Source organism: Chaetura pelagica, unplaced genomic scaffold, assembly GCF_000747805.2.
Source record: "Chaetura pelagica isolate M959 unplaced genomic scaffold, ChaPel_1.0 scaffold108, whole genome shotgun sequence".
NCBI lineage: Eukaryota > Metazoa > Chordata > Aves > Apodiformes > Apodidae > Chaetura > Chaetura pelagica.
Genome location: NW_009970718.1, coordinates 429,752 through 445,403, shown reverse-complemented (window position 1 = coordinate 445,403; position 15,652 = coordinate 429,752). Strand labels below are relative to the sequence as shown.

Below are 15,652 nucleotides of genomic sequence, written 5' to 3'. Positions count from 1 at the left end.
TAAAAATTGAGGTAATGGTAATTACTGAAATTATTCATTTCTTTACCAAGTATCACCAAACAACCTTTTTGTTTTCTTCTGTTACGACAATTGTGAAAAGGTCAGACATACTGAATGGCTAGGGAGTGTGTGATTAGAAGTTAGAGGCACATGAGAGAGAGAGATCTATAGACAGAAAATCTAAAATTAAAGCCTGGAAAAATAATCCAGGATCATGATAGTAAACTACTGAACTCCAGTTAGAGAAAAAGGATAAACTCAAGAATACTCAGAGATTGTCATAGGGACTTGTATTTTTTTTCCTTGCCTTGTTAGTGTGTCCTTCTTATATTTAAAATTTAAGCTCCATGGACTAAAGCTTACCATTTTGTTTTGCAGCAAAGTTAGCACACAAGATAATAATCATCATAATCATTAATAGTAGCAATAACAAAATGATATAGTATTTGTATCAAGCATTGTGATTAGAAGTGACAAACACCTTACTTCACATACAGGTGGTCTCATAGTTATCTGCCACTGCATGGTCAGTTATGGTAAGCCAGTTCAAAACAGTTTAGGAAACAAGTGCCATACCTTTTCCATTCTCCAATTTTTAAAGCAAGATTATACCAAATGTTCATTTACACCCACTGAAAAGTTATTCTAAAATAGAAGATGTAATAAAATATCATAGACCATACATAAATATTCCTTTGCCTTCCATTTTGCTTTTTTGTTTTCATCACATCTAATTTAAATACGGTATTTTCAAACCTTTACAAATTATAATTATAATACTGCAATTATATTTGCCAAAATTTTCACTAGTTTCCAAAAATCCTCATTCAGGTTTTAATGTGGGACTATATGTTAGTGATTTTTAAGAATATAAACCAGTAAAAGCATATTATAGAAAACTAGGAATTTGTATTTGTTAGGAGAAACAGGATCCTGTATGAAATTATTTCCACTTTTACAAAGCCTATATAACTTCCAACACCTGTATTGGACCAGCGAGCAGAGGTTACTTCTACAAATATTTTGTTTCAAGACTGGTTCTGTTACAAAAATCCATTATCTTTTTTTGCTTTAACCTAAACTCATACTCCTGCCTCAGTCTCAAACTTTCTGTACATATTTCAACAAAAACATCATAGTTACATTTTATGGAGGGAAAAAACAGAATTTTTTTTTGTGCCAATTCTTGATATATGGCAAGTAAAGAAGTTGCTTCTTTTTATCTGTCATGCTATGTAACAAATCATTCCTTAAGGAACTTTTTTTTTTTTTTTTTATGATACACCAAACATGGAAGAATTGCCTTGTAAAATTGTCAGAAAGGTACTAAATGTTCAAACTTAAGCCTATGTATTTCCATAACTAACACTTAACACCTCCCAAATATATATATATATATATATATATAAAATATCTTAAGTACTGTAACTACAATCAGGTGAGGTATGAAATGTCCCATGACTGATTTTTGGAAAGTGACATTTCCAGATTTCTGTCCCTAGAACTGCTCAAAGCTGTTACAATGACAAGAATTGAGAAATGGCTCTTTCAGTTGATGTGTTTGAAAGGTAGCTTTGTATGAACAGCTGTGTTTTCAAAATGCTTGCCACCTCTAAATTGGTCCTTGTGAAGTGAACTGTTTGCCTTATTGCCAGCAGGGCACATTGCAGTGTAGCTGCTGCATTTTTAGTTTTTATCACTGTCTCTCTAACTGCTGAAGTGGAAAAGAAAGATTGCCAAAACCTGACGTGTTTCTTTTCCTATCTGCCCACTCTGACTTGGTTCATAGCTGTCTGTTGCTCCAGTGATGAGAAACGTTGCTCAGTTTATTCATTCCTTGGAATGTCTTTTCCAGCTCAAATAATGGTGATACCCTCTTGTAAACCAAGGCTCCAGCTGTCAATTGCAATAAATGAAACAAACCTAATTAAGACATACCAATCTTTGTCTACACAAGAGATAATTAGGCTGCAAAAAGTCACACACATCAGGATGCATTTTTCTAAAAGCAAGAAATAACACCTTAAAAGCAAGAGGCACACCATACTTAGTAAAACAGTAAAAAGGGATGGACTTCCAAAAGAAATTAAATAATCTGTCCACAAATACTTAAATGGTTTTAGGACAGAAATTCTAGTAAAGGAAAACAGTAATAAAAATACTGAATATCCTTACTAATAAGCAATACTAAGTCCTGAGACTCAGACTCTATTTAGATGCTTCTACTGCAGACATTAGGAAGCATTCCATACCATTTTATCTGGATGATATGTTCAATCAGAGTGCACATCAAGATTTATAAGTGCAGCTGCACCAAGGACTTCAAAACTAAAATGCTCAGCTCCTGCTGCTGCTTGTGGACAAACACCTATCACAGTTCAACTTACTGGTGATAATTCGCTGCTGAACTTTTCTACAAGCTTTTTTGATTGTGCACCATAGTAGGTATTAGTTTTAAGAATTACATCAAAATCACATCAAAAATCTTGAGAGCTCACCAAAACCCACTAACAAAAGTGCTACAATAAAAAGAGCATTATTGGTTAATGGGTAACACTGACATAAGTGCTTTATTTGAAGCTTGTTTTTTTTTAAAGAGACATGACAAATAAACTTCAGGTTCTCTTTGTCCTTACTACTTGTACTTTAAACCAGATATTTGAAATGCAAAACTTTCACATAAAACTCCAAAAAGTACAAAGCACTTAGGTTTAAAGCACTGGAACTCATTAATTAAAAATTCTGAAAGTCACTGCTAGTAGGAGTAGTTCAATTTAATCTTTATTTTGTGTTATCAGTACATATTTACTATTATCAGTACATTAATGAAGAAAGGGAATAAATTAATTCCCAAAGTTAAATGCTTATTTTCCAAGGCGAACATTTATCTCTGTGACACTACATTCTTCAAGGAAATTGAAATTCAGTTACAGTTTATAGCATTGAGTGCAAGGTATCAGTTTACATGGTATTTATTTTGTTACTGTAAACCACAGCTCACTTCTCAGTTCAAAACGGTTTGTACACATCTCAAGGTTAGACATTAGTTTCATACACACAGACACACACACACAATCAATACAACCAGTTGGCATAAGCACAGTCATATTGCATAACTTGAGTCTGGATTCTCAGCTCTTCAAGTGGGACCAGAAAACAACATCAGTTATCCTTGTTTTCTTACTTTCCCTGTCAACATTGTACATCAGTGTCACACAATAACACAAACAAAAAGACTAACACAAATCTTTTGTCACTCAAATGTTTCTACATATTTTTTGCAGTGCATTTCACTACTTAACTTTTTTTCTGTAGTATGCCACATGATGAGTACCAGGGTCATAAGATTTAGTTCTAGGATGTCCTGTGAGAAGCTGGGAGTTGGACTCAACAATCCTTATGGGTCCCTTCCAACTTGAGATATTCTATCCTATGATTTTATGATCTCATAACACACTACAGATATCTATAGTACCCCAGAAATATTATTTTATTCCACACTTTGAATGACAGTTAATACTAAATCATTTTCATGTAAAATAATACTACATAAGCCAAAAATCTTTCTGAAGTGAAACAATGTATTTTGGAACGATGACTGTGCAGGCTGGGAGAAAGTGTGAAAATTATTCTACAATCTGTTATTCAAGGCACTCAGCTCCAGTGAATATTTTATACAAGGCAGAAGCACTTTCACTGGAGAAATAAGAAAGATTTATGCTTGAACACAATATGAGCTTGAGCTGGTAACTTATTAGCTGGGGCATTCATCAGAAAGAGAAAAGACATCAGATTAAATCATAAAGCAGAAGAATTTCAACCTGGACCCTTTCAATCTCTTCTTTTTCTGCTACCTTTTACAGAAAGCCCACTCTAACATACATGACATGAAAATGTCCACTGATGCCCTTGTTTCTGGCTTGAGAAACACACAGAAGCTGAATGAAGTATAAACTCAGGAGGAGTACAAACTCAAATCCAGGAGAATGTTTGCTGTAGGTGCATGTAAATGTAGTAGTTTATGTGTTTTAACTGGTACAGCCTCTCAGGTACACAGGACACATGGAAAGTCCATATTCATCCACATCCTATTTTTCAGTGGTCAATAGCAAATGTCCAGGTGTGAGAAGAAAACCAGGTCAGCTATATAGTTATATTTTCTCAGAAAAATTCCCCACTAGCTCTACTGAGCAGAAGTCCTGAGCATTATAATGGATCAAAAATGCTTAGATTTGATAGCTGTCATAGCAGTCTGCTGAATCTCGTTTAATTTACTACTGAGGTAAGATTTCCAATGACCTTTCAATTATTAGAAGCTTACATTTTGTATTTGCCCTGCTTCAAGATACATTTTTAATATACAATCCAAATAAAATTTTAGAAGTCAATGGGACATGTACTTTAGAAAGTCCATCAAGAATACAACTGAAAAAATTTCACCCCAGAGCCATTCTCTTTTCTCCCTACACAGTAAATTATATCTGTGCATTTGACACAGAATGATTTCTACAAACAACTTTAGTAAATGTGACAGTACTCCATAGAGGTGTATCACCTTGCCTCCTGGAGGCAAAATTAGAAGCAAGTTACCTGCATTAACTGTCCAATGAAAACCTTTATTTTTCTGCAAACCTCAAGTTCATATCATTTTTCAGAACAAGTGAACAGATTACATCTTTAATATTTCAGTCAGCATGTCTTTGCATTTCAGTAAAAACTGGGCCATTTACATAAAAACATTATTAATGCTCAAAACAGCAGAATGTTTTCTGTATGTTGATCTCACACAGTGTCTGTTCACTTTATTGATATACTTAGATGTTAAAATATAATATGAAATCTCCTTAAATGTACATAATACAAACAGCAGTCAAATGTACTTCGAATTGGCCCAATGCTCATGTCACTCAATGTGATCCAACACCTTCCCTCTGAGCTGATCCAGAATAACTATGTGGTCAACATGGCCAGTCCTCTTGGTCATGGAAAGGAAATCTGAAATCCAAATCCTTGATACTTGAATCTCGTACTTCTGTCTATCTGTACCAGCAACACCTCAAAAGTAATTTATCGATTTCAATGAAGAAATTATCTTATCTTGCAGTTTATAAACAATGTCACTGTGAATTTTAACACTAGAAACAAGGGGAGAAAGGGCATAAACGTGTATCATATAACTGTCTATCGAGACCAAGTCCATTTGAAGTTAGTGCAAAGATTAACTTCTGAAGCAAATGGAGCAGCTGATGTGTAATACTACATATATGAAAACAAAGAAGGTTTTCATGACATGGTTTGGAATACAACATACACCTGTAGTAGCATTTTTTTTTCCCCAAAAAACCCCGTAACTACATACTAAAAATCCAGAGACAACACATTTGATTCTACAAGATGCTAAGGCTTCAGCCTTTATTATAATTTGGGCCACAAAGACAACCTGCAACTTCATAGAAAATTTCAGACTGTTACAGAGCTACAGACCAACAAACCAACTGCTAGCATATAATTTTTTTTCCCTCAGGGCTCTAAAGACATTTTTCTGTTCTTATTATTTCCTGCAATTGAACTTATTGAAGCCAAAATAAGTAAGCCAGTAAGCAGCCTGAATTTGCCAAGATGATGAGCTATATATTATGAGGTACATATTTCTTTTTAATGATTGCTTTAAAGGAAAAAGCAAGTTTTCTTTCTAAACAGCAGCTACAAAAAGAATTAGAAAATGATAAAACCTGTAGATTATTAATTTTGTATGTTTCTGTATAAAAACCTCATAGGCCTGCCTAAGACTGTAATCATTAGGAATGTGCATTAATCCAACCACTCCTTTTTCATTTGATTACACATAAATTATGTCCATCATAAGTATAAACTACATGTTCAAAAGTTAAATATTCATGCTCTGTAGGATTTTGCTCAGTCAGTGTTTACATTTTCAAAGCCAACAGAACTCAGTCTGCTTCTAGTGATAACTGAAAGAAAAAAGAAAACCTTTTAAAGGACGATAAAGAAAAATTTGGCTGGTATATTTTGCTTTATACTTTGTGGATCTTCATTTTTCTGTAGAGCAATGTTCCACTGGATATATGAAAAGCTACATGTGTATAGACATATTACTACATTAACTTCATTTATGCAATCTGGATACCACTACAATACTCTAGGCAGCACAGTAATTTTCTTTTTTTACTTGTAATAATTAACATTAGAGAGCAAAAGATGGCTAAATTAATTTATAACTTTACAGTTTCTTGTACTAATTATTTCCTCCTCTTATATTTTAGGTCATCCTGTCACTCCTGCAAACACTAATCATTCATGGGATTTGAAGTTAATACTACTAAATAAATGAATTGCTTAATCTCCTATGACCATCTACACATACTTCATCTTCACAAAGCTTATCAATTTTATGTCATCAAGGACAGAGTGACCTTCATTTCCACAAAATGCCTCTTAGTACTGGACAAGTTGGTTACAAATCTATCACTTATCCTCAGGAAGAAAATCCTTTGCGATCATCATTTGACAAATGCAAGTGTGTGTATTATCAGTTGACCAGGTCATACTGAATTCCAAAACCATAATTGTGGAATACCGAAGAGTCTGTTACTTTTCTGAACATTCGAGCTAAGATGAAGGACATGCAACTCAAAATTAATTTTCTTCTTGGCCTAGTTATCATTGCTCTGGTACAAGCTGTAGAAAAAAAAGCAGACTGCCCAGAGTCATGTATATGTGAGATCAGACCATGGTTCACCCCCAGATCTGTGTATATGGAGGCTCCAACAGTGGACTGTAATGATTTAGGCCTTTTAAATTTTCCAGCCAGACTGCCTGCTGACACACAGGTTCTACTTCTACAGACTAATAACATTGCAAAAATTGAACATTCAGTAGACTTGCCAGTTAATTTAACTGGTTTAGATTTATCTCAGAACAATTTATCCTCCATGACCAGTATTAATCTAAGAAAGATACCACACTTGCTTTCAGTGTACCTTGAAGAAAACAAACTTATGGAACTCCCTGAAGGATGTCTCTCTGGACTCCACAATTTACAAGAGCTTTATATTAATCATAACCTGCTTTCTGTGATTGCACCGGGAGCTTTCATAGGCCTCAATAATCTTCTCAGACTTCATCTCAATTCAAATGGCCTGCAAATGATCAACAGGAAGTGGTTTGAAGCTACTCCTAATCTTGAAATTCTCATAATTGGAGAAAATCCAATAATCAGAATTGAAGATATGAATTTTAAGCCTCTTATCAATCTGCGCAGCCTAGTTTTAGCAGGTATAAATCTCACTGAAATACCTGATAATGCTTTGGTTGGCCTTGACAATTTAGAAAGCATCTCCTTTTATGACAACAGATTTGTCAGAGTGCCACACATCGCTCTTCAAAAGGCTACAAATCTTAAATTTCTGGATCTAAATAAGAATCCCATTAACAGAATACGGCAAGGAGATTTTAGCAATATGCTGCACCTTAAAGAGTTAGGAATTAATAACATGCCTGAACTGATTTCTATAGATAGTCTTGCTGTTGATAATTTGCCAGATTTAAGAAAAATAGAAGCTACCAATAACCCCAGATTATCATACATTCATCCAAATGCATTCTACAGACTTCCCAAGCTGGAATCACTGATGCTCAACAGCAACGCACTGAGGGCCCTGTACCGCAGTACGATCGAATCTCTGCCTAACCTGAAAGAAGTCAGTATACACAGCAACCCCATTAGATGTGACTGTGTCATCCGCTGGATTAACATGAATAAAACAAACATTCGCTTCATGGAGCCAGAGTCCCTGTTTTGTGTAGACCCTCCTGAATTCCAAGGCCAGAATGTGAGACAGATACACTACCGGGAAATGATGGAAATCTGTCTCCCTCTCATTGCTCCTGAAAGTTTTCCATCTACTCTGGATTTAAAAACTGGCAGCCATATTTCGTTACACTGCAGAGCAACAGCAGAACCAGAACCTGAAATCTACTGGATCACACCATCAGGACACAAACTTTTGCCTAATACTATTTCAAATAAATACTACATTCACTCTGAAGGAACATTAGACATAAGTGACGTAACACAAAAAGAAAGTGGCTTATACACATGTATAGCAACGAATTTAGTTGGGGCAGACCTTAAGTCAGTCATGATTAAAGTGGACGGCTCTTTCCCTCAGGACAGCAATGGATCTTTGAACATTAAAATAAAAGATATAAAATCTAATTCTGTTTTGGTTTCATGGAAAGCAAGTTCTAAAATCCTGAAGTCCACTGTTAGATGGACAGCCTTTCTGAAAGCTGAAAATACTCAGGCTGCACGGAGCGCTCGAATACCGTCTGATATAAAGGTATATAATCTCACACACCTAAATCCATCAACTGAATACAAAATTTGTATAGATATTCCCACTATCTATTCACAGAATAAGAAACAGTGTGTCAATGTAACCACAAAAGGACTGGACTTGGAAATGAAAGGCTATGAAAAGATTGATGTAATACCATTCCTTGCCTGCCTTGGCACTCTTTTAGGAATCACCTCTGTGATATATCTCTACAGCTGCATCTCTCGAGAGATGAACTATGACATTGGACACAGCTATCTAAAGAATTACCTGAAGAAACAATCCTTTTCACTCCATGAGCTTTATCCTCCTCTAATTGGTCTTTGGGACATGGGCAAAGAAAAAAGCACATCAATGGAAGTAAAAGCAACTGTAATAGGTGTACCAACTAATGTGTCATAAAGATGTCAGTATATCAGTCAGTTTCTGAAATAACAAGCACATGACTGCATTTGTGCTGAATAAAAAGGCAACAGGTAAAAGCATTTATTTTAGGAACTAGACACATGGACTTCGCTGCTGCTGACAAATGGGAATATGTACTGACTCAGCGTAAGAGAAGGATTGTAAGTGACTGACTTCTAATGGTATTCTACCAACCAAATACAATTAACTTCATTTTCTAGAACTTTCATGGGACTTTAAAGTCTGGAATACAGTGCAAGTAGCCAAGAAGATTTTCTGTATTATTATTTTTTTTTTTATTATATAAGAGTAGTGGAACTGAGCAATACCTCCTCCTGTGCTGTATTACACACACTAGCCACGAGTTTTTGCAGTGAACAGATATACTAGGATTGACAAATGATGTAATGAAATGGACAGATTCTGTAGAGTAGACACAGTGAGTATGTGAATTTTTTAAATGAGGAAAATACATTTTTGATTAAAATCAAAATAGTTTTTGGCTTGTTTGTTTATAAAACAACATTCTGGGAGCTCCTGTCTGACAATAAATTAACTCATTCTAATGTCTGATAAAATATCTCCTTACATTCTCTCCTGTTAAAATGCAAATCTCAGCACATATTTTACTAGTTTTAAGGTGTCTAACTGCAAAAAAACACACAATATTTTACCATATTCTTACCCATAATAATAACAATCATATTTGACACTTCACTTACTGTGGGAGGAAGAGAAGAGAAGAGAAGTGGGAAGGAGACATAAGACTGCTAGTGAAATAGATTGTCAGCTACTGATAAGAGCAAGTTTTGAGCTGCTTTGACATTTTCCCAGAAGTTTAACAATTGAATTCAATGTTTAGACTCAGAAAATATAAATCCAATATACTGTCTTCAGTTAAAAGGGTAATTCAGTTATTAGTAGTTTCGGAATTTTAGGCTGATCTTACAGGCAATTCAGATACCTTCATACCTTAAATGATATTACAGTTTTCTTTCTGGACCTGAACACTCCTGTTCAGGAATAACAGCAACCGACTAGTTTATACACCTTCTCAGCTTTCACAATGTAACAAACAATAAATTAATGACAGCAACATTACTAGTACAAATTAATTGAAACAAAACGAAAAGAGAATAAATACCTAGCTACTCATATTGAAACTAAAGTTCTCACCAGAGTAGGACTGGGCCCATGAAGAGCAGATGTGCACAAAAAGCTGATGATCAGAATATATATTAAAATCTAAGCCTGATTCTGATAGTAGAGAAAAGACATCTGACAATTAAGATACCTGTTGAAAAGATGCAGTACATCCTAACAAAGAAAGCAACACCAAAATGTTTATGTTATTTTGGCTTTTATATTTAAAAACAAAAGCAGAAATTAAGGAAAAAAAAAGTTATCTCTAAGTATTATGCTTATGGAAGTAAATATTCACAGAATGCAAAAATAGCTTGAACTACAGAGTAAAAACAGGGGTAACAAACATTTCTTGCAATACTTAAGGGGATTTCAACATTTTTAAAACTCTGCAATAATACACATTTTATCTTTCAAGACTTGGTTTAAGTAAAAGATTTCTGTAGAATCACTGACTTTTTGTAGGTAAAAGAAGAGTTACTTGTACTTAAACATTAACTTTTCCATTTTTTTAATAGTTTGCTGTACACTTGCAAAATATTATTGATCTATAAACACTTGTAACATGGAAAAATAATTTCATTTTACCTAGTTCTAATGGATCACTTTCTTCATGTTAAAAATTTTCTTTTTTTTCTAGTTAAATTCCAGAATCTATAAATTATGTAAAGTTACTTTTCAAAAGTTTTCTAAAGGATATTCATAAGGTTGGTAAGTTGCACAGATACAGGAAGTTGACCAACCTGATGAATGGCTGTGGCACACAACAGCACGTTGATTTTGGTCCGAGAAGTGCTGAGATGTCACCACAGATACTGGACTTGTCAGCAGGATATTGTAGGTATTGTACATTTACCTTTGGAATCAAGCTACATTTAGAACCTACAAGTCTTAGAGCTTAGAAATGAGAAATTTTCAGGCAAAAAATATCTCTGCAAAATGTTATAACACAGAACGTGAATACAAATCTAATGGGGAGCACTAATAAGACTTTTACCCCAACAGAATAGGTATCAGCTTTGCTAAATTTATTTAAATAATTCAATAGAACAGATAAAATGCATTTTTATATAGAAGAATTCTCATACTAAACATCTGAGAGCTGAAATGTAGCTAGAAATACCTCACAAATATTTGAATCATTTTACACGTAATACTTATCTCAAGTGAAAACACACCTTACATTTTAAGAATAAAACACTTATCCTGTTGCTAATTCTTAAGATGCAAATTATTTATTTTACATCCCCAAAAAGAGAAATATAATTGCATGCTTTCAAGTGGCTTTGCAATCCTTCTCTCACACGACATCGATTAAGCCATTTTACAACTTCATACCTTCCTTTCTCTGAAAGAATATGCTGAGCTTTTGCCTTCAGCATGCCAACAAGATGCATCTTCTGTAACAATCCATCACTGAGTAATAATCTTTATTTGTGCAAATATGCCTTCACTGCTAACACTCAAAAGTAAAACTTAAATAAATACTAGGAAAATGTCCCTAAGAAGAAGGCCAACAGTGTCTACAGTAGGTTATGAAATTAGAGAATTTTTAATGATTCATAGAATAAAACATTTGTGATTTGGTAGGGGTTCTTAACTGATGGGATATAAAGAAGGAATACAAATGCAATAATCAGAACAGAGATACACGTTCAAAGAGTTCTCGCTCTTAACAAAATAAATGCTGGCAGATTTAGATTTAAACTTTGAAAATACATACTTACTAACATTCAGGTTAATCTCAACATCCATGATCAAAGGTCTGGAGCACTTCTGCTACGAAGACAGAATAAGAGAATTGGGGCTGTTCAGCCTAGAGAAGAGAAGCCTCCAAGGAAACCTTATAGCAGACTTCCAGTACTTGAAAGGGGCCTACAGGAAAGCTGGGTAGGGGCTTTTCATCAGAGAAGATAGTGATAGGACAAGGGGTAATGGTTTTAAACTGAGAGAGGGGAGATTTAGGTTAGATATTATGGAGAAATTCTTCCCTATCAGGGTGGTGAGGAACTGGAATGGGTTGCCCAGGGAGGTAGTTGATGCCCCATCCCTGGAAGTTTTAAGGCCATGTTGGACGAGGTTTTGTGCAACCTGATCTAGTGGTAGGGGTCCCTGATCCTGGCAGGGGGGTTGGAACTTGATGATCTTTAAGGTCCCTTCCAATCTTAATGATTCTATGACTTATTCAAGAACTTCCATGTCTTCAGTATTCTACTAAGATTGTACATACCTTTAAATTGAAATTTTACATGCTTCTAATCAAATTCTATTTATTGTAATAACATGTTAAAGGCAAAAAGCATGCTGGATGGGAGGCCATTTAAACTCGCTTAAATTTGACTTCATCATGTACATTGTTTAATGAATGTTGTTTGATCCTTTTATTGCATACACGTGTGAGTGTAAAGTACTTCTGTTCTATTAGCAACTAGTTAGCTTGTCTTCAGACCTTTATTTAATTATATGTATATTGCATTGTTTCATCTACTATACAGAAGTAGCATCTTGTGGAACACGGCTATGCTTGCAATAGCAGTACTGAACCACTTAATATTCATATAAACATAACATAACATCTTTAATCTCTACACAGAAACATCTCCATTAGATTAGCCTAACAAATCTCTAAAACAGATTCATTATTTCTCTGTGACCAAAGACATTCTTCATGTTAAAAACTCCAGAAAAGATAGAGGCAAGCAGTGGGATTCTTGTGTGGCTGTGTGTAAAAATGGATAGTGGTTCCTTCCTCAGGTTTCTTCCTACCCTATAAACCTGAGGGTGCTTAAGAAGTAATAAATCCACCTTTTAGCTTTAGACATTTTGGGAAAAGGTGCCTATATAGTCTAAAAAATAAGTTCACATTCCAGATGTTACCAGAAGAATTGAGATTTTAGAGAGAAAAAACTGAAAAGATTCTCTGTCAGATTTAAGGAAGAAAACAATTCTTATTAATTAACTGAATGGAGTAAAACCAGACTGGAGTTTTGGCACCAACAAGACAAGAAACTTTACCTACCAGAAAGTGAACGATAAGTGTGAAAACTTCAGTATGAAAACTACAGAAGATATTTTGAAGAATACAGTTAAATGTAATAGAGACGATAACCATTGAACACAAACCACTAGAGACAAACCAAAACTAACAACTCACCTCATGCTAAAGATGAGAAAATATGTTCGGAAGCAGATTACAAATTGCATGCAGATTTTGTAGAGATAAGAAACAAGATAGTGAGAAACATACCCAGAGTAAAAATGTACTGGTGTTGCCTACTAAGATCATGAGACTTTATCACAACATAGCTTATAGAAAAACATCATGAATAAAATTGTTGGGGAAGCAATAAATGCAAGTAATCCTTCTAGAACACCTTTGGGTCTCATAAGCAAAAGTAGAAAGAAACTGTAATTAACTGCTAAGTAGGGAAAAAAAGTGCATCTGTAATATTGACTGACCAATAACAAATGATTTGGAACAATTGGTTCTAAACCAATTGTTTTGGTAGTTCAGTTGGTGGACATACCAAACATGTAATATGAATAGCTTCCAGTTTAATACCATTGGAAATAATTGGAAATAATTTTTATCTAAAATTTCATTTTACAGTCAATTAAGCTCATTCCTATTCAGAAAAAAAGAGGCAGGGGGAAGTGGAGAAAGTTCCAGTACCCTGGGAAAATTAAAATTACTTTATATTATTTCTTTAGAAATTCAGGAAGAAAGCTTTGTTTTTTTCAGTGATGACCAGTGATAGGACAAGGGGCAATGGGTGCAAACTGGAGCATAGGAGGTTCCATGTGAATTTCAGAAAAAAACTTCTTTACTGTGAGAGTGACAGAGCCCTGGAACAGGCTGCCCAGAGAGGCTGTGGGGTCTCCTTTGCTGGAGACATTCAAAATCTGCCTGGACACGTTCCTGTGTGATGTGCTCTAAGTGACCCTGCTCTGGCAGGGGGGTTGGACTAGATGATCTTTCAAGGTCCCTTCCAACCCCTAGTATTCTGTGATTCTGTGATTCTGTGATTTGTCAAATCACTGTAGCAGAACAATATGTGGGTGTAGTGGCAGTGGGTTGATGGTTGGACTTGATGATCTTAGATGTCTTTTCCAACTTTAACAATTCTATGGTTCTATGAACAAATACAAGTATTTACACAACATGAAATAATAAAAAACCTCCTGTTCTTGTAGAACTTTTGATATTCACTGAATCAACAATAACAGATTTTTTAAAGTTCCACTGGAAAATGTTTCATTCTTTCTAAAGCTCCCATAAAGACATTTGAGACTATAAAACAACAGTCATCAAAGCAACTTAATCTTTTATTAAGTCATTCCTTCCTTCAGATGAAGCTCAAAACTACAAATGAAATTCCTCTGACAGCTAAAAAATGCTTTTTATAAATAACTCTCACATTTTTGTTTGTTTGGGTTTGGTTTTTTTTACCTTTCAGCTTCAATTATTTTCAGACTTTTTTTTCCCAAAGTCCTTTTCTTTGCCTTGATGTAAATGCTCTGTTCCTCTCCCTTCCTTCCTTGTAGGTCTTTATTTCCTGCTACTGTTGTTGCCAGACTGTGACATAATTTCCAATGATGCCAGTAAAGACAGATATTGTCTGACTTAATAAAAATATTAGCGAGCTAACATCATATTTGGAAGCAAAATATTAGAACAGTAAAATAGAAATATTAACCAAAAAAAAAAAATGGAACTCCTAAATAAATTGTTGACGTAAAACTAATCAGCTAATGAGATGAAGAAACTTTCAAGGAAACAAAGCATAAAAATGTAATGACATTCAGACAAAAATAATAAAAATAATACAGGAGCAAGATAAAGCTGGAAGGGCAGGCAATTTGGACAGATGGCCTATTTCTGATCCTAAAATAGCTGATGTCCTTTTTAACATTACAGCTTAGAAGAGTGGAAAACAACTCCATCTGCCTTATTGTTTGTTACGTAGCTATTGTTCATTCCTTGTGCTTATGACAATTTCATGCTGTGCTCCAAATAGCCATAATGCTTTTGGGAATCACAAAGCTACACACCATATGTACTCAGGTGTGGAGAGCAATTTAAAACAAATGGCCAGAAGAACAAGATAGTAAATAAAATAATAATTGTAGCTCCTTGATCTAAGGCTTTTTACATTTATATTTCTACAAAATATACGCCTCTCCCCCCCAGTATGGAAATTTGGGATTTCCCCTCACAAGTCGAATACACTGATTTCTCTTCCACCCATTCAAAGTATATAGTCACGTGACACCTCAATCACACAACAGTGTTTCCTTTAGTAGGAATTACCTGCTGAAGTAGAGAAAATAAATTAAGCAAAGTATATGGAAAAGTACTTCCATACTGAAAAAAAAATTCTTAGAAGCATGTAAGAGCATGGTAAATAATCATATTCTTCCATCCAAGAATTATCCACTAAAGAGACAACCAAGATGTACAGATTATTAAGTTCCAAGCACTACTCTGAATACAGGACTGTTCTCATTGTGTTCCTGGCTAGAGCTCAAGTGCAAACAGAAGTACTGAGGACAGCTGTACATAGAGCTCAGAGCTAAATTAAGGGTCAAGGAAGGCTATAGGTCCTGTCCTAGATACTGCCTTCTGCTTCAAGATGTCTACATGAGATGAAACTATTTTCCAAGCCATCATCATGAAATATACAGGTTGATTCCTTTTGACCCAACTTTACTCTTTATCTCCATATGTCATTAAGATTTACACT

The 15,652-nt window shown here is 34.7% G+C and overlaps 2 protein-coding genes across 2 annotated transcripts in view; one reads left to right on the top strand and one right to left on the bottom strand.

Annotated features, from left to right (window-relative positions):
* The window catches only part of IMMP2L (IMP2 inner mitochondrial membrane peptidase-like (S. cerevisiae)), a 423,070-nt gene that overhangs the window by 242,989 nt on the left and 164,429 nt on the right, over positions 1-15,652 (bottom strand). The window lies entirely within an intron of this gene.
* On the top strand, positions 6,636-9,260 carry LRRN3 (leucine rich repeat neuronal 3). Its single transcript, XM_010006265.1, has one exon. It carries the CDS (start codon positions 6,636-6,638, stop codon positions 8,760-8,762), a length of 2,127 nt encoding a protein of 708 aa, XP_010004567.1. The 3' UTR covers positions 8,763-9,260.

Bases quoted from the DNA above. Each gene is read 5' to 3' on its own strand.
- LRRN3 (XM_010006265.1), top strand. From the start codon at position 6,636: ATGAAGGACATGCAACTCAAAATTAATTTTCTTCTTGGCCTAGTTATC.